Raw genomic sequence first — 26,686 nt, forward strand, 5'->3', positions numbered from 1 at the left:
GGATATCACAGATCCAACTTCGTATACAGGTAGTATTTTTAATCATTATTTTTTATTTGTCCTTATAGAAAACCTCCAATTTTTAGCTTTAGTCAAAAGTTATAAACTGATTAGATAATTATTACATTTGTTTGTATCTAAATTCACTTTAATGTGTTTAATTAAATTTTTTTTTACACAAAAAAAATGTCACTCTTAAAAGACCAATAATCGGAAGATAAAGCCAAAAAGACCAATGATCGGAAAGTAACGCCAAAAAAGACCAATAATCGGAAAGTAAAGCCAAAAAACCAATACTCGGAAAGTAAAGCCAATAAAGACCAACAATCGGAAAATAAAGCCAAAAAAGACCAATAATCGGAAAGTAAAGCCCCCAAAAAAAAATCGGAAAGTAAAGTCAAACCAAACAAAAATTGTATTTTTCCTATTCAGATCATGCTCGTTTATGTATATAATAATCCAGATCAATTATTATTTTAAGAGTTATTATAATAATCCAGGTCAATTATTATTAATGAGTTATTATAATAATCTAGGTCAATTATTATTAAAGAGTTACTATAATAATCCAGGTTAATTATTATTAAATAGTTATTATAATAATCCAGATCAATTATTATTTTAAGAGTTATTTTAATAATCCAGGTCAATTATTATTAAAGAGTTATTTTAATAATCCAGGTCAATTATTATTAAATAGTTATTATAATAATCAAGGTCAATTATTATTAAAGAGTTATTTTAATAATCCAGGTCAAATATTATTTTAAGAGTTATTATAATAATCCAGGTCACTTTTTATTAAATAGTTATTATAATAATCCAGGTCAATTATTATTGAAGAGTTATTATAATAATCCAGATCAACTATTATTTTAAGAGTTGTTATAATAATCCAGGTCAATTATCATTAAAAAACTGCTCACGTTTGCTAGGTTTAATCAAACAGCTGGGATCATTTTATTTTAAAATCCATATAAGGGAAATGTACGCAGGCTTAATATTTTAACCAGCAATCTAACGAGGAGTATGTCCGATTCACAACAGTACCCTTACTCCTTTATCTGAGCAACAAGAAGTAAGATTTCGTCGTTTTTATGTCTTAAAGTGATTATTTTGGCAGGGTTATTCCTTTTCTCTGCCAAATAAATCCGCAGATCATTTCCAACAAAAAAAGCTCAATTGAAAATTTTAATTTTTAGAAAGAACCCTAAGAATATCACAACAATTTTCGCTCAGATGATGGTGTTAATGTACCGTTGTTAATTCGCAATACAGATCTTAAAATTGTAGGTTCACTTGAAATTATGCCTACAGTCCCTTGAATAAAAGAAAAGTAAAATATGTGTATCTTGTTAGACAAAATCAATAATAATAAACAATCAACTTTCACTCTGTAGAAATCTATATATCTATTTATTTAAGTTTTTACTTTTATTTAAATAAAGGATTTAGAAATAGATAAATTAATAAAAAAAATTATCAATGTATTACTTTTTAAACAAATAAATTACTGTCAAGATCCTAATTGTTTAAAAAATTTATAGAAATCTTATTTTACGTGTTTTCTGTATATCACTGTAAACCAGGAAGAAGGAGAAAGTCGAACATATGCGACATTACTGATACAACTTTGTAACCTCGTAGCTGCAGGGGGCGGAAACGTCATGTTTTGTGTGTCTGTACCAAAAGAGTGTGTGTAAGTAATACCGAACCGAAGGCGTTTACTGTAGGTAACAAAGAATCTCGGTATTTGTACAGTCTAGGAGAGTACATTTGTTTATTGTTAATTGTTTACTTAAAAATAAGTTTAATATACATGTAGTATATTATTTATATATTTAGGTCAACACTATAAGCCAGATTTTCATGCAAAGAATGAAACAATGGATTAAAGTTTACTATAAATATAGTCGTTATTCAAGCTTAATTATAATTGACAACATTGTTCTGCAATTTCCTTGACTGTAATCATGTTGTGTGTCTGTACCAAAAGAGTGTGTGTAAGGAATACCGAACTCGTTTGCAAAGCAGTGCGACTGGCTTTCTCATGCCAGACCAGCGCCATTTCTTTTCCGTTAATTCCTATTCCATTATTTTGATCTTACGCACACGTATGAGATAAAAGTAAATGATATCAATTAAAAAAAATTGCTTTTCTCAATAGCTCTTCAATAAAAGAACTTATGATTTAAAACGAGAAATCTACTTAAGTCTAACGTTATATAAATTCAGGGGATGGAATATCCGAATATTACGCAAATGCCGCACCTAATTATACTGTGCACTTCGTCAAGCCTGATCCTATAGGTAACTAAATTTGCAAAATTAAAGATTTTCTTATTGGATTTATAATTTCAAAAAAGTCTATTTTTCCAGATTATGATTGCGGTTCTTCTATCCTGATACAACCATTTGATCCTACCACTCCGGTAAGCTATTTTCCTAATTTGTATTTTGAGGCCAGACCAATTTAGATTGTTGAAGTTTGTTTTCTGATTCGCCACTAATATTTTTCATGAACCAAAATTTTTGTCATGCGCCATCCTGTTTTTAAAATGCTGTTACTTCTTTCCTTGCGCCACCACTTTTTTATGCGCCACCTTCTGGCGCAACTATTTTTTGTTCATGCACCACCTTTTTTACTTTGAGCTTTTTTACTTTATACTTCATGCATCAACATTTTTTTTGAAAGCACCTCTCTTTTTCTTCATGCGCATTTATATTTTTGCGCTGATATCTAACAACTTATAAATTACTTCATAGTGAAAGAAACCTTAAAACGTTTGTGAGAAAGACTTTCCGATGCGCTCAATTTTACATTTAGAATGACATTAGATGAGTTGTGACTGTTAAACTTTGTATATGTAAATTTTTTTCAAGAAAACTGAAGCACTGCCTTCCCCACAACCTCACCTTTCTAAGGTGATCATTTGATTCGAGATTTTAGATTTAATAACAAAACGTTCTACAAAATATGAGTCGTGAGTTTTTTCAATTATTTCCGTATGCAGAAATCAAACATGACCGATTCACATCGGTACCCTTGAACCCCTTATCTGTTAAAAAAATGACGATGATAGTTTTGTTCTTCTAATCGGAAAAGTGTTTAATTTAAATAAGTTATACGTACCTTGTTATACGTACCTTGTTATCCGTACCTTGTTATACGTACCTTGTTATACGTACCTTGTTATACGTACCTTGTTATACGTACCTCGTTATACGTACCTTGTTATACGTACCTTGTTTCCTGCAGCAGAACTATTACTTTTGTAGAAAGACTTCATCAGTCAGTTTTGTTTTTATAAACATTGATAATGTAAATATAATTCATACTTGATCAAACTGTTCAGTGTACCTTTGTGTATCAGGCATGTCACTGGCTCTACACATGGAGGGTCACAAATTTGAAAATGCATACAATTTTATAAATGAAGGGTCACTTGAAATTACGTAAACTGTTTCTTTAATGTAGCGGCAAGTTGTTCCTGAGTCCCATCACAACCCTGGTGCAGTGTCTAGTGTCGGGGCTGTAGATGCTCCTCAGTATGTTATCAAACATGACGGGGTCTACCTTCTAGTTGTCCTCATCAGTTTAGTAGATCAGGGACTAAATTTAATAAATTAAAGTAGTTGAACTACATAGACTACATAGGGGCTTGGTCTTGATTTTTAAGCTTATTTAATATTATTTTTATTATCACTATTATTATTATTGTTGTTGTTGTTGTTGTTGCTCTTGCGCTTGCGCTTGCGGTTTATTAAATTGTGTCCAAGGAGATTCAAGATCAGATTAATCCAAGTCAGCAGACCTTTCATGCATCACTTCAAGTCAGGTAAAATCCGCCAATTTTGAACATAAATCCCGACGCGGCAGCATTTTTTAATCTACGCACTTAAAAAAAATATTATTTAAATTATAGAAGCAACCTATATATATATAAGAGATAGATTTTTCTTTTAGAGAATTGCTTTATTCTTAAGCTTGGCAACTTGTTTTTAAATATCCTTCAATATTCATACATTTATAGAATAAGCTTTAAAACTTCAAATTGATATAAACTATGGCAGAGGTTATGTAGGTTTTTTAATCTCGAATGGAACAAATTTTAGATTTTTTGATGTAGAAGTCCGCAGATAGTCAAGTATAGTTACAATTTAATGTTCAGTCTTATTTTAAGAGTTACTTGAAGAAAAGTTATCAATCATTTTATTTTTCTTGGTTTCCTTAACTCAATTTAAGAGTAAGAATTCTGAAAAGCTTTTAACGTAAATTTTATAATTGCTGGTATTTTTATTCAGAGAATGATTGTGGACAGCATTTCATGTGACCTTCATTTATAAACTGTTATGTTCGATTCACAACGGTGCCCTTGAATCCTTAGTCTGATGCAATAAGGATATCTATGGCATACTTGCCAAATGAAGGGGTCACTTGAAATAATGTCAACAATCCCTTTGATGACTAGGTTTCTATCTCCGACTGCTGGTTACCTATCCCTGACTGACTGGCCGATGCTCCCCTTCTACGGCCTCATGTGCGGAGTCTACGTTGTGCTCGGCCTCCTCTGGTTGATCTTCTGCTCTATCCACTGGAGGGACATCCTCCGATTGCAGTTCTGGATCGGAGGCGTTATATTCCTGGGGATGGTTGAGAAAGCAATGTTTACCTCCGAATATCAGAATATTAATAATAATGGGGAGGCAACACAAGGCAGGGTTTCCACTTTGTTTTTAGGGACTATGAGCGTAATTTTAACTTTTTAAGTTACCCTCCGTGCAAAGATGACAACGCCTGATATACAACGGTACCATTAAACGCTGTGTCTGAACAAATATGATTGAGATATCAATGTTTTTAAAAATATATTTTCGATTAAAGTGGAAGTGGCTCATCCGATAAAACCACAAAATATATTGAATAACAGTACAAAGTTTAGCCCCTAGTTTTTTACATTTTATTTTACGTACACTGAACTCTAGTGTTGGAAGACGACTTTTAGGCTCTATTAATGACTTTAAATAGTTCAATAAAGGTGAGACACAGCAATTGTGCAGTATAAACAGACCCATTTCACTTAATATGTGGTTTTATAAGTTACTAGTAAAACCATTTTCTTTCAAACAATATCAAATACACAAGTAAACCTCAATTCATGGATGACAATGCCGGATTCACAACAGAACCCTAAAAGCTTTGTCTGATCAAGTTTGAATTAGATATCAATGTTTATAACTTTGAAAACTGATTATTTTCAATTCTGTGTTTTCTACAAAAGTGACTTGCGCATTTCAACTGCAGAAAAACATATTTTATAGATCAGAATCCGAACACTTTCAAACTAAAAGAAACAAAAATATCTTTGATAAGATAAAGGTTTTAAAGGCACCGTAGTCATCTTTGCAGAGAGAGGAGTTACGCTTACAGCTCCTTTTAACCCCTCTACTCCGCTCAAATCTATAGAAAATAATTGAAACCCCTGTACTCCAGGTTTAATAATCAGTGCTGAACTTATCTCCTGTATGAAGAGAACCCTGGCCCGTATGTTGGTGATTATAGTTAGCCTGGGATATGGTATAGTTAAACCTCGTCTTGGTCCTACACTCAACCGTGTGGTTGCCACAGGTGCAGGAGGAGTTCATCTAGAGTTTTCAATATTGTTCGTACAGTCCCTGATTTGATTTGGTTTGGTTTGGTTTGGTTTGGTTTGGTTTGGTTTGGTTTGGTTTGGTTTGGTTTGTTTGATTTGATTTGATTTGATTTAATCGGCACATCTTAAAATTAATGACAAAATTTTGTCAAACAATATTTTAACAGAAGTGTCCAGGAGAGCGTGCAAGGCCAGAGGCTGTTTTAACCTTGCCCTCCTGTTATGCTTTTTTTTTGGAGGGAGGGGGTGAAATAGGTGTAAACATGTTTCCCCAGATTAAACCTAGATGAACTCCTGGTATAGGTGGACTCTACTGTATCTTGGCTAGTATTGAGTCTGTAACTAGGGTTATCTATCCTAAGAACGATCCTAGTAATATAACCTTGATGTCCGCTGTCCCCCTGGCGGTGATAGATGCATCTATTTGCTGGTGGGTGTTCAGCGCTCTCATACAGACAACTAGAGCACTGAGGCTCAGGAGGAATCTGGTCAAACTTTCAGTTTATAAGGTAGTATTAATCAAATAGATTCTAGTACAATAGATGGCAATGTAGAATTTGTACACTCTCAGTACAGCTGTATTCTTACGTCACAAGTGTCAACTTAGTTTTTGTGTCCGACAAAATTATTTATAATAGTGAAAATTTTAGAATAAAGTGCTTACAGTAAAATAAGTGCAATTCTATGTGTTCTTTATTTTCTTATCTATTTTTCATTTTTTCATTTAATCTTGGGAAACATGTCAACTAATCTGTGAAAATTTAGTTTTTCTTGTTATATTTGACACAATTGTGACGTCGTGTATCATTGGTCCATTTCTCTGTTGCCACCTATTGTACTTGATAATATATTTGGTATTAATATTTTTTAAGTTAAAGGGAAAACAGACGCAATTTCTAGTAACCTTCTATTTCAAAAATGGAATATCCGATTTACAAACACAACCCGACCTTTTAAACCATTATCTGAGTAACATTGAGGAAGATATTGTTTTTTAAATTTAATTTCCGCGAAAATGAATTACGCGAAACAATGCGAAAACGATTCAATTTGCGAAAATTGATTCTGCGAAAGAAAAAAATTCCGCGAAAACCATAAGTTTTTTTATCAGCAACAATTTATCGAGCAAAAAAACTTTCTCTTCAGTATTTTTTTTTGCAAAGTTTTTGCATTTTGTTTTCCCATAAATTTTCGCATTTGTTATTTCGCAAAATTTTCGCACTTCTTGTTTTGCGGAAATTTCGCATTTTTCGCCGATTTGCCTTATTTGCTGGAAACCCTACTTGCAAAGGTTGTTAGGGGTGTTGTTGTGAATCGAAGCTATTTAATAAATCACTTGACGTTGAATTTGTGTCAACAGTATCCTTAACAAACCAAATAGGAGAAAAATGTCCGTTAGCAAGACACTCTAAAAGGGGGGGGGGGGTTCACTCCCAACATGCGGGAATGATAAATATGAAGAAAATTAGAACTTACATTTTTATGATATATTAATGTAAATGAAAAAGAAAATTTAGTTTGAATGGGAAAAAATTTTACATCTTAATTTTTAAACTTAAAATTTTTTTTACAATATTTTTTAAAAAGTTTTATGATGTCAGATGTAAATATTTTGACTTTTCTATATTTCTTGTTCTTCATTTTCTTCTAGTTCATTCATCTTTCAATCATATTTCAGCTAATTTGGAAGAAAAAAAAGTTCACACTCTTTGCAGTTTTGCTGCAAACTTTAGAACCAAGTTAAGGTGCCTCCTTTCCTATTTCCTACACGCATTAGATGTGTCAGCAACTGAATTCAACAAACACATATTTCTAATGCATATTCTGTCAGGCTGAAATAAATGGTAATGGAAGGGGGGCGTCTTCCAAGCCTCCGTCTCTAATATTTGTCTCCATTCCCTAACGGTTTTATAATTATATATGATAATGGGGAAAAATTTAATTTAAGTGAAAACATAATATTTAATAAATTTGAGCCGCGTCAAAAATCCGCCAAAAACCGGTTTCAATTGAGCGCCGGCTTAAATCTTAAAATAATTAATACGATTTTAAGTGGAACCTTTGAGGCGTGGCTTAAATTTAAGCCGTTGCTCAAATTCTTTAAATTCAGTCTGGGGATTATCAAAGTTAATAAAAACTGCCAGAACTAATTAAATTAGAAATAGAAAAACAAAGATATCTCTGTCTAAATATAGACTAGTGTCTTAATGTTGATGAAGGATCCATTTTTGAAATATTTTGTTTTCAGCATTTCACGAACACCCTCGCATTTGCTGTTCTGTCCAGTATTATCTTCATGATCTGGAGTATCAAATATCATAAGGTAAGATATAATTTCTATCTAGAATTTTAAATAATAGAAAGTTTTTCCTAGGGACCTCTCTAAAATCTACATGGAATGAACTGGACAAAGTATGAATTAGATATGTACTGAATAATTCCCCTGTTTCTAGAAGGTTTAAAAACAAAATCTAGGGTACAAAATATTTGAAGGAGTTTTCCTTGACAAATTGACATTTTTTGCAGGTTTTAGACAGAAGTATGAATCAAATACATACCGAAATTTCCGCCTGTTGTCTGTGTTGAATGTTTCAGCTAATGGAGATTCTTTAAGTTCTCTTAGACAAGTTAATAAAGACCTCTATCTGATCCATCTTTGCAGGTGTTAGACAAAGATCCCCATTAAGTATGAATCAGATACATGCCGCAAAATCCCCCTGTTGTCTGTGTTGAATGTTTCAGCTAATGGAGAGTCTTTAAGTTCTCTTAGACAAGTTAATAAAGACCTTTATCTGATCCATTCTTTGCAGGTGTTAGACAGAGATCCCCATTAAGTATGAATCAGATACATACCAAAAAATGCCCCTGTTGTCTGTGTTGAATGTTTCAGCTAATGGAGAGTCTTTAAGTTCTCTTATACAAGTTAATGGGGACCTCTATCTGATCCATTCTTTGCAGGGTTTGACAGATGTACCCATTAACTTGTCTATAAAGTTTAATCCAGATACCTACTGAATAATTAAGGTTGTAGAATGTTTAACAGACTGGAAAGATCTCTGGGTGGATGAAGCTTTCTGGCATCTTCTCTTCTCAGGAATACATTTATATATTCTTTATTTATCAAAAAAAAAGACATTCGTAATTCGTATATATATGTTCCCTATAGCCGGCCAAACGGCTNAGTTAGCTCACACCCCTAATTAACAGTTGCTTTCAAAATAAAGAGGGGGGGAGTATATTATTTATGATGAGGGTTATATTTAGTATGTATGGGATTATTTTTAAACTTTTCCAGGAGATGATGATTATTCTTCTGATGAAGAGATATTGTATAATGATGCCTGGGAGGGGATGAAGATGAGAGGAAAGGGATCTTCCAGACCTGATACCCCCTCAGGTTTATTCATTCATGCATTCATCCTTTCACCTATTCATAAATTCATTCATCATATCATCGTTTCATTCATTTAATCATCCATTTTATTCTTATTTTCATTATGACTAAAAACTCTTTTTCTTTCTTTCATTCATGTATTTATTCATCCATCCAGAACTGATGCTTATCTTTTATTTATTTATTATTGATTTTTTCATTAACTCGTCCATTTTTTCATTCATTTTTTCATTAATTCAATCATTTTTATATTTATTTATTCATTCATTTATTTTTTCATTTATTCATTCATTATTCATTCATTGACGGAATGGTGAATGGATTGATTGATTGATTGATTGTTTGATTGATTGATTGATTGCTATGTTTAGGTGCTGACCCTGAAGAGGATCCTCTGGCCTGGGTTGAGGAGAATATTGCAGGAGTTGAGCCTGCTCTTCCTGCTCTAGACTCGGAGGTTAAATCACTCACTAGCTAACTCATTAACTCAATCACTCACAAGATTGCTCAATCACTTAGTTACTAGTTTGATCACTCATTCGCTAACATTGACTTTTTGATTATTATCCAACCATTGACTTAATAACTGACTTGCTTGCTTCCTTCCTAACTTTGGCAATACATACTCTATAACTTCAAATCAAATCATATCAAATCATTTATTTCTGCAGAAAAAAAAAAACAATATTTACGAATTAATTTTTAAAAATCACAATATGTAAAATATTATTTTCCGCAGCAGGCGGACTCAATAGCCTGGGGCTGTTTTAGCTGAGCCCCCCTGTTAACCAAATTAACTTACTCACTTGCTGACTGACTCAATTACTCGCTCACGCATTTACTTACTCACCTAATCATTCACGAACCCAATTATTTACTAACTAACTATCCTAATCTTTGACTGAGTGACTGACCACTAACTTACTAAATGACTAATTCACTGACTAACTAAATGACTGATTATTTAATTTATTTTACTAATAAATATATTTTCAGGAGGAGATTGAGAATACAAAGCTTGAGATTTCTAAGCTAATGTAAACATGACTGTTTGTAAACAATGCAGTACAGTTTAAAATTCTACATGTATTCTCTGCAGTACAGCTAGAAATCCTACGTAAAGGCATTTTTGTAAAGCTGTAAACAATGCAGTACTGTTTATAAGTCGACATTTAAACAAAACAGTACAACATCTTAGATACAGATATTGCAGTACAGTTTAGAATCTTAGATATTGCAGTACAGTTCAGAACCATAACTGTAAACATCGTTGTTGTTTTCGTATCGTATGTGAACACGGAAAATATTTGATGTAAAACTACTGTACACATTACAATTACTGTACTGTATATTGTACACCACAAATCCGTTTGTACACTGTATAAATAGCAGTACGTTATTTTGTTTTAAAAGTTTTGCAGTGAAATTCAGGTTTTTTTCATATTTCGCAAAAAAAACAGAATTCCGATTATTATTGAGATTTTGTTTTTGTTTTATAAATCAATGCCTGAATCCTAGATTGAGCCAAAGATTACTCTTAACCCATACTTCAAGCTTTTCATACCCCCCCCCCCCCCCTCATCAGTAAGATTTAATGTGATTTACTACTACACCATTTTCTAAATATAAAGCAAAAATGTTGTGTTTTAAATGTCCAGTTCTAGATTTTTTCGAACGCAAATGTTGAAAATTCGCGGTTTTATTTTGATTTACAGTTAGTACAGTGGCATTTTAGCGTTCAAAAATTTCAAGACTACATTTTAAATATTCATTGTCTCTCTTTATTTTTGGGCAATACTGTATAGTTTAGTTAGTTTAGTACTTTTTAATTTGTTATTTGAAGCTTTGTTAAATTTGATCATTTTGAAATAAAAAAAAACTTTTATAAACATTTTTCATTTTCAGCTCATTTAAATTTAAATTAAGCTTAGAATTATTTGTTCTAAATTAGAATTTGTCATTTTCTGGCTGGTCTGTGTTGTTGATATTGATGTTCTTATTTTTATGGAATATTCTTAGTTCAATAGTGAGGCCCTAAAAACTGGAATAGAAAGACGACATTAAAGCAATCTTATTTGTATTTTTTATACAGCTGGAAAATCAACTCAAAATGTGTCATACTATTCATTGCACCTAACCTAACCTAACTGTATTAAATCTACATTAGACGGCCATCAAATGTCTAATTAGATTTTTAATTTTGTCACTAAATAATAATATTAAGAATAATACTGAATAAAACCATATTTATTAACGTAAAAAATTGAAAATAATATTTAAATTAACAAATCGGTAAAAATTAAAATAACAAGGGCTTCAAGACTTGTAAATATCAAATTTTGGGGAACTTCTGATGGAACAACTTGGAGGGTTCTTAATATCCAATCACGCTGTTTCGAGAGGGATTTCTTCCTGTACAACCTGAAGGAAAAGAACTTCTGTTAAACCCTAAATAAGCCATACATCGATAGAATTTATCAAATGTCGTATTCTTCACTTTCTGATAATGGAATGTTGCAGATATTTAGTTTTTAATTAAATGATTATATGGAACTCTTTAAAACTGTTCCTGCATATTCATATTAATCTATTTATTTTCGCAAATACTGAAATTTAAGTAAATAGCATTAAACACATTGAAAAATCGTCTAGACGACATTTGATAAATTCTTTCCACGTATGGCTCATTAAGGGTTTAACTGTATGTAAATACATTTATTATTTATTTTTCAACATGTCCCCTACCAATAAAATATAGTGAGACCCATTTATTAAGTAATTATTTTAAGTAGTGAAATGAATAAATAAAACGGAAATTGTGCAGTATTTACAGACCCAATTCACTCAACAAGTTAATTTTAAAGGTGCTGATAAAACTTTGGGTTATTACAACGTCAAATACACATAAATTTGCTTAAATGTCGTCTTCCTATTCCACAGTTTTACGGGTCTTTAAGCCCTTCATTGGAGAAATTGTTTAATCATTTGGGCGACATTTTTTTTAAATTCAATCAAACTTCCCTCTGCCAACTTTGGTACCGTTGTAAATCGGGCATTGCTATCTTTGCGTGAGTTGCTTAAATATACACTTACAAAACCTTTATAAGTTCTGTACCTGTATAAGTCGTCTAAGATACTGGAATTCATATTCTCCAGGCCGCTGTTTAGGCAGAAATTTACCAGCTCGTGAAAATACTGCCTTCACCTAGAATATTTATATGTATTATTATGTTTGTTTGTTTGTTTGTCCGATCATAACTCATGAACGCTTATGGTTGGTAAACTAACTAGGTTTAAGTTTGAACCACGGGAATGTTCTTAGCTTGGTTTACAAATTTTAAGTAGATTTTTATAGATGAGTTTAGTTCCAGACAAATCTGGGTTCCCAAAATAGAATCCTTATAAAGACGACAGGAGGCTTAAACTTTTGAGTGTGATAGCGCTAACCTGAGCATCCAGGGTGTAAACTTATAAATTAAATGATTTAAGTTGAATTTTGAATAGATTTAAAATACATCAGTCTTGACCTCTGAGCACTTTTGGTAGGAGTATATGTTTTTAGGAATAAGTTTTAGTCACAGGAATATTTGTGTTTTTGGGAAATATAACATTGATGGAAATAAAATATATTACATTTTTGATCTGCAAACTTATGTTTCCATGTGATTTGATGGATGATTAGAATTTTCAAATAAATAATATATTTTATTGAATTTTGAATTATTTTATTTTTTAATTAAATTTTTTCGAAATTTTTTTTTCTTTTTTTTTAATATTTTTTTTCAGCATTTTTTTTCCACGGGCAACAGTGGGTACTTTAGCTTGTTGAAATATAAAATTGTATGCTCTATAAGTTTGTTTTTATTCCTTTGCTTACAGAAAATATACACTAACTGCCAACATTAGATATAATTAAACAAAATAATTTGATAAATCATTTAAATAAAAAGCTTTTAGAAAACTTTTTTGAAAAAAATATATCCATCACTGATCAAATTAAAGTGTTAAGGGTACCATTGTGAATGAGGCCAAGGTCCATATTTATATAAAATTGAAAATACAATTCTACCTCTCCTAATTCCAGTAGTGAGACAACTTCAAGTTTGTTTTCCACAATCTTCTCACAGAGATACTCGACATAGTGGATCCTAAATCATCATCATCATCATCATCGTCGTCGTCGTCGTCGTCGTCGTCGTCGTCGTCATCGTCATCATCATCATTACTGTTTTTCTTATTAAATATATATATATTTGTTAAAGTATATTTAAGTATATTTTCTTAATATATATATATTTGTTAAAGTATATTTAAGTATATTTTCTTAATATATATTTGTTGTAAAACTACTTTTTTTCAGAATATTTTACATTGTTTTCAGATATACTGCTAAACTTTAAACATTAATAAAATAAAAAGGATTTTTTGGATAAAAAATGAATTTTAAAAGTTTGATAATAAAATGTGGAAGGTTGAGTTACTTACAAGAAAAAATTGCTAAATTATTGAGTTGATAAGTAAATAGATATAAGGATGTATTTAAAGAACTGGACCTTGAGTAATTTCCTAAGATCCTCTGGTTCCTTATCCCTCAGGTAGAATAAACAGTTCCTGGATAGTGTATAATCTATCTTTTTATGTTTTTATCGTTTTGATCCTTCGTTTCTTTGTCTGTTAGTTTTCTTTTTCTGTTCGTTTCTTCGTCCGTTAGTTTTCTATTTCTGTGCGTTTCTTCGTTCATTAGTTTTCTTTGTCTGTTCGTTTCTTTGTCCGTTAGTTTTCTTTTACTGTTCGTTTCTTCGTCTGTTAGTTTTCTATTTCTGTTCGTTTCTTTGTCTGTTAGTTTTCTATTTCTGTTCGTTTCTTTGTCTGTTAGTTTTCTATTTCTGTTAGTTTCTTTGTCCGTTAGTTTTCTTTTTCCGTTTGTTCCTTCGTCCGTTAGTTTTCTTTTTCCGTTTGTTCCTTCGCCCGTTAGTTTTCTTTTTCCGTTTGTTCCTTCGTCCGTTAGTTTTCTTTATCTGTTCGTTTCTTCGTCTGTTAGTTTTGTTTTTCTGTTCATTTCTTCGCCCGTTAGTTTTCTTTATCTGTTTGTTTCTTTGTCCATTATTTTTCTTTTGCTGTTCATTTCTTCGTCTGTTAGTTTTCTTTTTACGTTCCATTAGTGTTCTTTTGTCTGTTAATTTCTTCATTCGTTTGTTCCTTTGTCCATTTGTTTGTCTATTTTTTCGTCTGTTCGTTCTTTGTCCGTTCCTTCGTCTATTTGTTATTTTTATGATTGTTTTTTAGCACTAAATATACCATTTTGTTTGTCAATCTTCAATTCAATTAATAAATTATTCAGACTTTTAGAGACTCCATCAATTAATTGAATTTATAATCTCTGGCCTACTCAAATATTTTTTACCAAAATTTGTGTTCAGGAAAAAAGGAAAATTCACAACGGTACCATTTAACTCATTATCTGCTTAATAATGTGTAAGATATTGCCTTCTTACCAAAAAGTGTATAATTCTGACCAGATCCTTCATTGTTTATATAGCAAATGTATAATAAAAAACAAAACAAAAATAAAATCATTATTTCTAAAAGTTAAAAACGTTATTAATCATAAAAAGCATTTAAAAAGGCATCGTTGTGTATCAAATATGCTTCTCTACTGAATGAAAGATCACTTCACCCAACGTCTACAATTCCTTTAAAGGATGTCCATCTGTTTACCTGGGATGGTGTGCGTGTACAGTTCCTTTAAAGGATGTCCATCTATCTACCTGGGATGGTGTGCGTGTACAGTCCCTTTAAATGATGTCCATCTGTTTACCTGGGATAGTGTACGTGTACAGTCCCTTTAACGGATGTCCAACTATCTACCTGGGATGGTGTGCGTGTACAGTTCCATTAAAGGATGTCCATCTATCTACCTGGGATAGTGTGCGTGTACAGTTCCATTAAAGGATGTCCATCTATCTACCTGGGATGGTGTGCGTGTACAGTTCCATTAAAGGATGTCCATCTGTCTACCTGGGATAGTGTACGTGTACAGTTCCTTTAAAAGATGTCCATCTATCTACCTGGGATGGTGTGCGTGTACAGTTCCTTTAAAGGATGTTCATCTGTCTACCTGGGATAGTGTACGCGTACAGTTCCTTTAAAAGATGTCCATCTATCTACCTGGGATGGTGTGCGTGTACAGTTCCTTTAAAAGTGTACAGTTGTCTACCTGGGATGGTGTGCGTGTACAGTTGTCTACCTGGGATGGTGTGCGTGTAATCCTAGTTTAGCACACCCTGGATCCTTCCCACACCTTGTCCCCAGTTTAAAGGGGCGCTTACATCCAATACAGAATTCAAACTTACACTGAAACAAAAATTTAATTTTTTTTAAATTTAAAATAAAATAAAATGTGAAAATGTATTAAAATCTTTTCCATTTTAATCATTACTTAATACTGTTGGTCTTGAAGTACAAAAAAAAATATTGAAAAATCAACAAAACGGGGAAATTTAATAGTATTGTGCATTGTGCAATAATAGCAATATAATTGAATAATATAATACATAGTACATGTGAACTATGTACCTATCTATGCACTTGTATAATATGTACCTATGTACTATGCGCTTGTGTAATATGTACCTATGTACTATGCACTTGTGTAATATGTACCTATGTGCTATGCATTTGTGTAACATGTACTTGTAAACTATGCACTTGTGCAAAATGTACTTGTGAACTTTCTTGTGTAAAATATGCCTATGTACCTGTGAACTGTTTACAATGTACTTGAGTACTGTTTACTATGTACTTGAGTACTGTTTACTATGTACTTGTATATACTTGTTTACTATGTACCTGTAAACTTGTTTACTATGTACTTGTGTACTGTTAACTATGTACTGTATATACTTGTTCTATGTACCTGTGTACATGTGAAGTGCATGCATCCTCCTTTAGTAAGTGTATATCTGAAGTTACAAGCAGGACAAGAAATACCTTGAAAAAATTTCTAATTTGTGCATCAATAAAAATCAAATAAAATTCATGGAATTAATTGCATGGTAATGCAGACTTAGAGTGGTTTAAGTTTTTCCAATTGTAAATTAAAAATATCATTAAACCATACCCCCCCCCCTGCTAAAGCTAAAGCTAAAATATGGCCATTATCGGTTTTAAGATACTCATAACCAATGATGCAGACAATTCTACGTATTTGATATGCTCACTTATTTAAAGGTATTATAAATCAAGAGTCGTCTCGTCGTCGTCGTCGTCGTCGTCGTCGCATATATCAGTACAATGAAGACGATTTCAGTTTATTAATATCAAGCTGTTAAACAGCAAGGATACACATAAACAAAGAAGTCAAGAGAAGCTGACAAGAGTCAAGAGAAGCTGACAATCAAAAAGGCTTTTCTTAGATTACTTGAAAACTTGCTACTGTCATAACCAGAAAACTCCGAAATAAGAAGACGACTTTGTAGCAATACTTTTGCGTTTTTTATGTTGTTAGGAAGCAAATAGTTTTACTGGAAACTTATTAAATCGCAAATTAAGTGAATTGGGTCTTTTTAAACGGACCAACTTCTGTTTCCCGTGCTTATTGGACTAACTAAAGTCATAATTTGAGTTTAAAAGTCGTCTTTCTATTCCAGGGTTTTCTGGTTATCACTGTAGTCAAAAAAACTTGTTAACATTAAAACTTTTTTAAAAAGTCGTCTTCATTGTATTGATATAATCGCCTACCACAGTACATATATTTTAATTCCATATTTGGTCGAAATGTCAAGTTTGCAGTGATTTTAGTTGTTTGTGAGTTCAAGTGAATCCCTTCAATATTACCATGTTGAGCTAGATGCTGTTCGAGTCCTGCTGCTTGATGATCAGGATCATTCTCTTCCTTCCATCTCCAGAGAAAATATACATAAATTTAACTGTTCAAATACATATGATACTAGCTCAAGGGCCCAGCGTTGCCCGAGAAAAAAAATTGATTTTTTTAGCCTATGTTACCCCCGGCGTACTCAATGGTTCCCTACAAATTTCAGCCAATTTGGGTCAACCGTTTGGCCAGCTATTGCTAACATATATTTAAATATGTATATATGAGCGAAGAGCTTTATTATAACGATAATTTGTGCTTTTTCTTCTTTAAAGGGATAATTCACAAATTAGATATCTTTATTTCCCTTTTGATAATTAATTATTTCTAAAACTCTGACTTAAATATTTAGGCTGCAAAAACAATAGCGGAAATTGTGAGAATAAAACACATCTTCCACATTATTGATCAGATAAAGGTTTAAATGGTACCGACCATCTATAAAAATAAAACATTTATTAACTGTGTTTTTTTTTAATATTGAATAATTTAAATGCGTGAAATACTAAAGTCTTTAAAGGAAGTGACCGGCAATGTATGTTAGTTGAACTGAGAATGTAGTATTGTGGAGAAATTTTCAGGATTCATTTGAGTCAAACTCAGTATTTATGCATCATTAAAACTTTTTATATGACTAAAATGAACCCTAAAAATGTCTCCACAATAGTACATTATCAGTTCAGCTACCATACATTGCCAGTCAATCCCTTTAAGTCTTGAACTTATTTATAACTTGTCGCATACCTGGCAAAGTCTTGGCACGTGATACCCTCGTGGGTTGGTTCCCAGGGTGCCAGGCATTTAGCGCAGCTCATAGCTCGGCAGTCGGGACACACTAACTTCTTGTTCTTAGGATCTGCTAGGAAACCAAACGGACACTAGATAGATAGATAGATAGATAGATAGATAGATAGATAGATAGATATATTGATGGATCAATGGATTAATGGCACGGTTAAGAGTATAGTGAGTCATTAAATTTATACCCAGTAAAATGTAGGTTTTTTTGTTTTTGCTATTTTATACTTTTTTGATGGGCCAAATCCTCAAATCAGTGTTTTATGCTGTGATTGAGGTCTCCGCATGATAAGTGGGCTGTCCAAGTAGAAGCCCTCAAAGTAGCGGTGGGAAGCCATCTATTCAATGGCCCCAAGAGATTGTTCAAGAGAAGCTTACTAAATATGGCTGTGGCAGACGTTCTCGACATGAAGAGAGATATGTCTTCACTAGCTTGTATGCCTTAAGTGGTTTAGCTCCAAGATCATGTAAATGATAGTCAAGAAATCCGAACTCTGAACAGAGTAATAGCAGGGGACTCGGTAGTAGGAAATAGAAGACCTACCCCCCTGGGTAAAGTAAACTCATACTGTCTTTTGTGTATCACTGTAGGAGCAAAAGCAAAGCTGTAAGAAGCAAATGTGATCCTGGAATGTCAAAGCATAATATATGAAAGCAACCAGAGCTCATTCCAGCTCTCCGATTGAATTCCGAAAACCACACTGAGAAGGTACTTAGGGGAGATAATGCTGAAGTGAAGGAGCTGAGGAACAGATGCAGAGCTAAACATGTACATGTCCTCTTAGACATGGCACAAAGTGATAGAAGCTATCTAAATTCCAAGTAGCTTCTGAAGTTCTGCTTAACACCTCCCATGATTGAAGTGTACACAATCCTCATCCAATTGAGTGACTAGCCAGCATCTGGTGGTACCGTAGTTTGATTTGAATTGCCCGGGCATATGGGTAAGGAGATCAGGGTGACGGGAGAACGGGTTTTAGGCACTGGCCCTTAACGTCTGATGGCGGTCTGGTGATCCCACATTGGGGGTCTACCACGATCTTTTTTATCTATTTTATACATCTATATATAAATTTGGCTTGTCTGTCTGTTTGTTTGTTTGTTTGTATCCAATAAACGTCAAATTNAAAAAATTTTTAAAAATGTGTTTTAAAGGTTTTTAATTTTGTAAAAAAATTTAAATTCTTAAAAATCCGCGAATTTTTTTTTTAAATCCGCAAAAAAATTTTCTTCTTTGTTTTAAAATGTAAACAAAAAGAAAAAGCCTTGTCTTGAATATTTAAGTATATAAAGTCCCTTACGCTATTTTTGACGGATTTTGAATCAGACATATAATTATGACTCTAAATATTCCAATACTATGTTTTTAAGGGGGGCAAGCGCACATCTTTTATTTCAATTGTGAACATTTTCTCTTTGTAAAACAAAAACAAACAAAAATTTCAACATTTAATAAAAATCCAATTTTGTTGGAGGCAAATTTTTGAAATTTTGATCATCTGTAAACCTTCTCTGGGAACATGGTAAGTCCCACACAAAAAAAGTTAGTTTTACTAATAACTTCATTGTTTGTTTGATTGATTGGTTGGTTGATTAATTGATTGATTTATTACAAGTTTACCTTGTAGCACCATTTAAAATTTGGATCCTTCGCTAATGTTCTATCTCGGAGCTTTCTTTGGAACAGATCATGAATATCCTTCTCCAGTATATCCTAGAGATAGAACAGATCATGAATATCCTTCTCTAGTATATCCTAGAGATACAACATCTTTATCAATAAGTCTTAAGATCAGCAATTTTGTAAAACAAAATCTTAACACTCAGAGATTTTAATATTTCAGAGAAAGTATTCCACTGAAGGGGACTATACGCGTAATTTCAAGTGCCCTTTCATGTGAAGATGGTATGATTCACAACAGTACCCTTTAAGCCTTTGACTGATACTCTAGACCAGAGTAGTCAACGTCATCTCTTGAATGGTGTTGAACTTACCGTCAAATGAGAGTGTACATCTTCATACATGGTGTAAAGTTAACAAAGCTCATGTTACATATACTTCAAAAATACCGAATTTTTTTTTGTCTAAATGTAAATATCTATATTCTGCAGATTCTAGAAATGTTAATATATTTTAACCCTATCTCTTGTGGTTTCTTCTAAATAACTTAAAAATGGCTTACATTAGAACGCTGAAACTTCTATACTTTTTCAACATTTGCATAGTTGTGAACAAATTTTGCAAAAATAATTTTTTTTATGCATAAGGTAAGGTGGAGAATGGTCTAACGGCGGATCGGTGTTTTAAAAAAAATTAGAAATGGTTAAAACCTTTTTTATTAATTAAGCTAAAGGGCTAAGACTTTTAAATTTGAAAAGGCCTTGAAAAAATGTGTTAATTTTTGTCAAAAAAAAATGTTTTAAAAAAAATGTTCGACATACTTTTTTAACTTTTTAAAAATCCTCCCTTACACCCTAATCATTAAAATTAGGGGTCTAATTCTTGTTTAATGAGCAGGCCTTGACAATTTGGACTAGGGACATGTATCACACTCCCCTATATCAACTCTAAAGGGAAAGGTCTAATTCTTGTTTAATGAGCAGGCCTTAACAATTTGGACAAGGGACATGTATCACACTCCCCTGTATCAACTCTAAAGTTAATGGTCTAATTCTGTTTAATGAGCAGACCTTGACAATTTGGACAATGTATCACACTCCCCTATAATAACTCTAAGGGCAAAATCATAGGGTGGTGGTAAACCCCCCCCCCCCTCTGTAATTGACAAAAATAGTCCAATCGGGATATATAGGGTTAAATGTAGAACAGGAAATCAAGTTTTCCACAATTACAAGAGTTTCTATAGTTTAATTAGAATAAGTCTGATATGTACTAGATCAGTCCAAGGTTTAAAGTGTATTGTTGTGAATTGGACACAGCTGACAGGGTTGTCCAAAAAGGATGAGACTTCAGAGACGACTGCATAAAATTTACTTTGCAATGTTTCATGATTCCCTGCAATTATAATAATACTCTTTTCTATCTTTACCATCGTCATCTTTGAATAGTTTCAAGTCGTCTTTACAGTCTCATCCTTTGCGGGTAACCCTGTATACTAATATAAACTTTCCTAATAATCTACTCACCGTGTTGGGGAACCCCCGGCCGCCATGAGCCACCCAGATTTACTATGCAGCAGCGAGCCTCCGCTAAGCAGTTTTAATTTCATACGCAAAAAGGAAGATATTTAGAAAACAAATTATTAAGTGAATTTGATTAGATACTTTTTTAAAAAATTATTTATGCTTAAATAAATCTTGTACTGCAAAATTATTGTTTCAAAGAATTATCTAAATTTAACAAAATTCAAAAAAATTTGAAGTTTAAGTTTAAAATGTATACTGCCTAGTGGAGGCTCGGTGCTGCATAGCAGATCTGGGAGGCTCATGAAGGACGGGTGTTCCCTCCCTAACCCACCTTAAGCAGTATATCTAGTTTTGCAAAATACTCAAGTGCAACATCATCATCTTGAAGATCACTAGGCTCTGCACAGAACGGACATACTGCCTGAAAGTCAAGATATACAGTGGTATATACACCCTGTATATGATGTGAGACACCCTGTATATGATGTGGGACACCCTGTATATGATGTGGGACACCCTGTATATGATGTGGGACACCCTGTATATGATGTGGGACACCCTGCATATTCCTGGAGCGTGTACACGAATTTGTCCAGTTTTACTTCTCCAGGGGGGGGCCTTAGCCTCCATTGCCCCCCCTTCCTCTCTATACGCCTATTGTACATGTAGTTTAAAACCATCTAAAGCCACTGACCTGTGAGATGTTTTTATCCTTGATTAGGATTGAGAAGAAGTTTGTGGCACATGTTGAACAACAACAGTGTTCACAAGCAACCATACGAACAATCTGAACACAATATAACATGTTCAACAACAGCAGTGTTCACAAGCAACCATACGAACAACCTTAACACAATATAACATGTTAAACAACAACAGTGTTCACAACCAACCATACGAACAACCTGAACACAATATAACATGTTGAACAACAGCAGTGTTCACAAACAACCATACGAACAACCTGAACACAATATAACATGTTTAACAACAACAGTGTTCACAATACCTGAACTCAATATCTAAAGCAAAAAAGTTCAGTTTGAACCCTTTTAAGCATAATTCCAAGTAGCCGTCTATGCAAAGATGACAATGTCCGATTCACAACGGTACCCATAACACCTTTTTCGAATCAATAATGTGGAAGATATTGTTATTTTTCGAGGCTTGAAAGTTTTTAATTCCGAAATTTTTTTTTATGTTTTCCTGTCGTAGAAATGCGCAAATCACTTTTGTAGAGAAACCACAATTGAAAATAATCATTTGTCAAGGTTTTAAACATTGATATCTTAATTATACTTGATTAAACAAAGCTTTCAAGGCATAGATATTCTCTTTTATCTAGATTTCAAGGGTTGTGAATCTGGCGTTGACATCCCTGAATGTAAGATCTCTAGAAATGAGGCTAACTTGTATTAAAGCAATATCTCCATGTTCGAAATGTTTTCACCTGTTTTATGTTCATTTGCGTGGCACATAACTCGCAATCACGCCTTCAACACAAAATATTAACATTCAGAATAAAAGAAGAAAAAAGAGCTATACAAATTACAAATTACAAATTACAAAGTACAAATGGTTAAAATTGATATTGAAGAAACATTTTTTACCATTTTACCAATATTTTTCTTACTTTAGTAGATTTAGAGCAGTGTTAAAGTCTGCGACAGCATTTAGATCTTCAGCTGTTCCTTCAGTATCAGCTGCTTTAGAAGCTTGTTCAGCTGCTAGTAAACATTCATCTTCAGGGAACCCTTCATCTATCAATCTGAACAGTGGATAAGCATTAATCTAAATTATGCTATACATATACCAAATATACCGAATATTCCGAATATACATATACCGAATATACCGAATATACCGAATATACCAAATATACCAAATATACCGAATATACCGAATATACCGAATATACCGAATATACCGAATAAACCGAATATACCGAATATACCGAATATACCAAATATACCGAATATACCGAATAGACCGAATATACCGAATGCACATATGCAAAATTAAATTCGTTCTCAAGTTATATATGATATTAATAATAATAATAATAATAATAATAATAATACTAGAGAAAAATTATTTAGAAGTCTCTTCAAAAAATTTGTTGATAACAAGAATTTTTACACAAAGGGTACTTCCATGAAAAAAAGTCCTTTGTCATAAAACATATGATGATAATAATTGTTATAGGCCTGGAATTAGATTTAATGATTAAAGAAAAGTAGGTGAACCACCTACTCACGGTTTAACTACTTCTCATGCTAAAGAGAAGTGGTTCAATTTAACCTATGTAGTTCAACTTTATTCTTCTATTTATTAAATCTGGAAAAATCTGAAAAAATTTCCAACCTGAGAATGATCTCCCCTTGTTGAAAGGATTTAACCTTCTGTTCTGCTAGGAGTCTGCGCACTTGCCTCTAAACAGTTTTCAGTCAAGTTATTCAAAGGAAATCATAATTGGAGTACTTAACGAGACCTCCACAGCAATATCATCAGAGACTCCAGATTTTCATTATAGACAACCAGCTGTTCATCGGACACCCCTAGCTTTTCATCGGAAACCCCAGATTGTTGGAGGTCTCTGATAAATATCAGGGGTCTCCGACGAAAAACTGGGGGCCTTGAAGGAAAATCTGGGGGTCTCCGACGAAAAACTGGGGTCTCTAATAAGATATAGGGGTCTCTGATGATGAGCTTGTGGTCTCTAATGAAAAGATTTGGGATCTTTGTAAAAATGTGGGTCTCTGATAAGATTGTCAATGAAAAAAAGTCTCATATAATATGGTAGTTTAATAATAATGATTTCTTTCCAAACGCAGATATCTTTTGATTATTTAACACAAACATCTGTAGTGAATAGTTCGTAAGGTAAACCAGATTATCGACATAAAAGAATGAGGAAGTTGCCACTTGGGAAATTGTCATTTGGGAAGTTGCCGCTTGGGAAATTGCACATTTGGAAAGTTGCCACTTGGGAAAATACCCCTGGAAAGTTGTCGCTTGGGAAAAAGCCTTTGGGAAACATCACAAAGAAAATAACTAGTTTACAGTTGCATGCAAGGAACCATGAATGTAAGGAAACAGGCAGTATTAATTTAGTAGACTCGTATGTGAAGTCATTCTTGGATAACCCTGTAGCATATTTAAGGCATGAATAAAAGAATGATTAAACACAATACATTTTTCGTTTACTATATATGATTAAGAAACTTTTATAGATTTTGGATGTAGAATTTCGATTTGAAACCACTTAAATAATATTTCCGTATTTGGAAGTCTGTTCTGATCTTATTTCCACTATTTTATAACATGTTGAAATCTTTAAACTTTGACAGAGATCTTGTTTAGAAGTAAGTATTTGTTTAGTACAGTGGTAGGCGATTATATCAATGCTATAAAAACGGCTTTCGATTTCAATTTTGATTTATATCAAGCTTTAAACTGCATAGATACACATAAACTAGGAAACAAAAAGAAGTTATCGATTTAAAAGGCTTCTGTTTGATTACTTGTAAACTTGTAATTCGAAAAAAGCTTGTTAACTATCAAAACTTAAATAAAAAAGTCGTATTCATCGTATTGATATAATCGGCTACCACTGTAGTTAGCCCATAAGTTATCTGAAATTACAAAATAAATCTGATGAAGGTGTGAATATATGTTACCTCCAGCTGTAATTGTTCTGGTGAGACAACTTCATGAACAATTTGTTGAACAACCTTCTCCTCTTCCTCTTCTTGATCTACTTCAGCTTTATGTTCAGGTTCTTCAATCTAGATACATTCATTCAGTTTAGGATTGTCAGGGGCGTACTAAGGGGTCCTATGGATATACATGTCAGGGCGTACTAGGGGGTCCTATGGGTAAACATGTCAGGGGCGTACTAGGTGTTCCTATGGATAAACATGTCAGGGGCGTTCATTAAGGATTTGAAACTCCATTCTGAAAGTTGTAAGCTGTTGGCAAATCCTTGCATTTATCATTTGATTTTTACAAAGATATTTTTTGATTTTAAGAGCTTAACATGTTTGCTTATTGGTTCTGAGCTGAAAACTTTAGAATTGTGGATATCAAGATCAATGCTTGATCTCTTCTTTTTAATAATCTCCAGATTAATATATAATCCAAGATAAGTATCTTGGAAAGTGTCTGAACTGCAACCAGCCAGTGTGGATTGTAGAAAACGAACAGCCAATCAGAGGCCGAATAAATTAGAAATTTTGGTGTTCAATCAATTACAGAAATCTCATTGGTCCAAACCCAGCAGCGGGGATATTTAAAAGATAGATTAAGCAGTGTCGACATACATACAGTGATTTATCAATCAGTATTAAAGGTATCCAATTCTAAAGTTTTCAGCTCTGATTTGTTTTAATTGTAATTTCAGAAGGTTTAGAAATATTTCATTGGTTAAATACATGAGAGTTGACCAATAAGAGATGGGTTTAAGAACGAGTTTAATATACTACCTCTGCTTCTGATGTTGCATCCTCAAAATCTTCAAGCTCTAATTAAAGAAAAAAGTATTAAAGGGGCTAAATATGTAATTACAAGCAAACCTCCATTTTAAGAGTGATATTCATTTCTGATACAAGATATCCCTTTAAACCTCTCTCTGAGCTAATCAATGACGATATTGTCATTTTCCTAAAAAGAAATGCTGAATTGTGTAAATTTTCTCTAAACATAAATTCGCAAATCACTTTCACAGAAAAAAAGCAATTGAAAATAAACAGTTTTTAGCCAAACAAATACAGACATCTCATCCATCCTTTATCAGACAAAGATTTGAAGGCTACCATTGTGAATCAAGCATTCCACTCTAAACATTGAGGATCACTTGAAATTACGATTACAGTCCCTTTAATTGTCTAAACCAGTTTACAGTCCCTTTAATTGTCTAAACCAGTTTACAGTCCCATTAATTGTCTAAACCAGTTTACAGTCCCAATAATTGTCTAAACCAGTTTACAGTCCCTTTAATTGCCTAAACCAGTTTACAGTCCCTTTAATTTTCTAAACGAGTATACGCTCCCTTTAATTGTCTAAACCAGTTTACCTTAAAACACGCCTTCTGATGTATTAAGATAAAAAGTAAGTGCATTAAAATATGAACATGAAGAATAAAGTCCAAAATAATCAAAGCATTTATTTCATCAGAAGGAGTGTTATAAAGTACAGAATTAAAATTATAAGTATTCAAGATCAAATCAAATAGTAAAAACGCTTAGAAATCTTAACTTACAAAATTTAAATAAAACTTAACTTTTCAACATTTTTACAATTTTAAAAATAATGTAGAAAATGGTCGAAATAGCGGTTTTTACCAGATCTGAGATTTTAAAAGCTTAAACCCGAGTAAACCCCGGCCTATTCAAAGACTCGAGCGCAGGTAAAACCCAAGTCAGGATTGGTTATGATTCGACCAATGAAAGACTGCTTAGAAAGCTTTCTCTCTGTAGAAGACAGCTCAGCTGTGACAAGGAGGTGGGGCTTCTACGGCACAGGCAGGGATTCTACCTTCTTGGTTTGTTGGAGCCTCCTGGGGTCCGGCACGGATTCTCTGCAGAAATGTCTTCAGTTGAGATTTATTCAGCTCCTATAACACATAGTTCATCATTATTATTTCAGATAGCTTTTGCTTTAACCAACAAACACATGCTTTGGATTTCCTTTCAAGGCTTAAAGGGACTGTAAGCGTAATTTCAAGTGACCCCTAATGCAAAGATGGCATTGCCCGATTTACAACGATACCCTTTAAACCTTTAGCTGACCATGAAGTACAGATATTTCATTGTAGCT

General features: G+C 33.0%; 2 protein-coding genes and 1 long non-coding RNA gene across 3 annotated transcripts in view; 1 reads left to right on the plus strand and 2 right to left on the minus strand.

Annotated features, from left to right (window-relative positions):
* The first annotated feature begins 445 nt into the window (after nt 1-445).
* Nucleotides 446-10,505, plus strand: LOC111708066 (transmembrane protein 87A). Its single transcript, XM_023481318.1, has 14 exons — nt 446-500; nt 2,236-2,310; nt 2,380-2,432; nt 2,884-2,925; nt 3,479-3,610; nt 3,781-3,839; nt 4,473-4,717; nt 5,495-5,629; nt 5,958-6,163; nt 7,903-7,977; nt 8,679-8,836; nt 8,939-9,051; nt 9,420-9,505; nt 10,045-10,505. Exons 1-14 carry the CDS (start codon nt 446-448, stop codon nt 10,087-10,089), a joined length of 1,479 nt encoding a protein of 492 aa, XP_023337086.1. The 3' UTR covers nt 10,090-10,505.
* Nucleotides 10,506-11,321: 816 nt separating this feature from the next.
* Nucleotides 11,322-13,220, minus strand: LOC111708042 (uncharacterized). Its single transcript, XR_002766581.1, has 3 exons — nt 13,118-13,220; nt 12,164-12,253; nt 11,322-11,469 (listed from the first exon to the last, which is right to left on the minus strand). It is a non-coding gene; the product is annotated as an uncharacterized LOC111708042 (long non-coding RNA).
* Nucleotides 13,221-13,535: 315 nt separating this feature from the next.
* LOC111708028 (uncharacterized) overlaps nt 13,536-26,686 on the minus strand; it is a 34,842-nt gene continuing 21,691 nt past the window's right edge. The window contains exons 31-44 of the mRNA XM_023481271.1: nt 26,405-26,483; nt 25,354-25,391; nt 24,550-24,657; nt 23,234-23,301; nt 22,503-22,637; nt 22,320-22,362; nt 21,564-21,656; nt 21,201-21,290; nt 19,344-19,436; nt 17,669-17,802; nt 16,885-16,949; nt 15,965-16,038; nt 15,296-15,402; nt 13,536-13,659 (exon numbers count right to left, since the gene is read on the minus strand). Of these exons, the coding sequence (XP_023337039.1) occupies nt 13,551-13,659; nt 15,296-15,402; nt 15,965-16,038; nt 16,885-16,949; nt 17,669-17,802; nt 19,344-19,436; nt 21,201-21,290; nt 21,564-21,656; nt 22,320-22,362; nt 22,503-22,637; nt 23,234-23,301; nt 24,550-24,657; nt 25,354-25,391; nt 26,405-26,483 (1,236 nt within the window). The 3' untranslated portion in view covers nt 13,536-13,550. The remainder of the gene's footprint in view (nt 13,660-15,295; nt 15,403-15,964; nt 16,039-16,884; nt 16,950-17,668; nt 17,803-19,343; nt 19,437-21,200; nt 21,291-21,563; nt 21,657-22,319; nt 22,363-22,502; nt 22,638-23,233; nt 23,302-24,549; nt 24,658-25,353; nt 25,392-26,404; nt 26,484-26,686) is intronic.

This window comes from Eurytemora carolleeae, unplaced genomic scaffold (genome assembly GCF_000591075.1).
Source record: "Eurytemora carolleeae unplaced genomic scaffold, Eaff_2.0 scaffold5, whole genome shotgun sequence".
Taxonomy (NCBI): Eukaryota; Metazoa; Arthropoda; class Copepoda; order Calanoida; family Temoridae; genus Eurytemora; species Eurytemora carolleeae.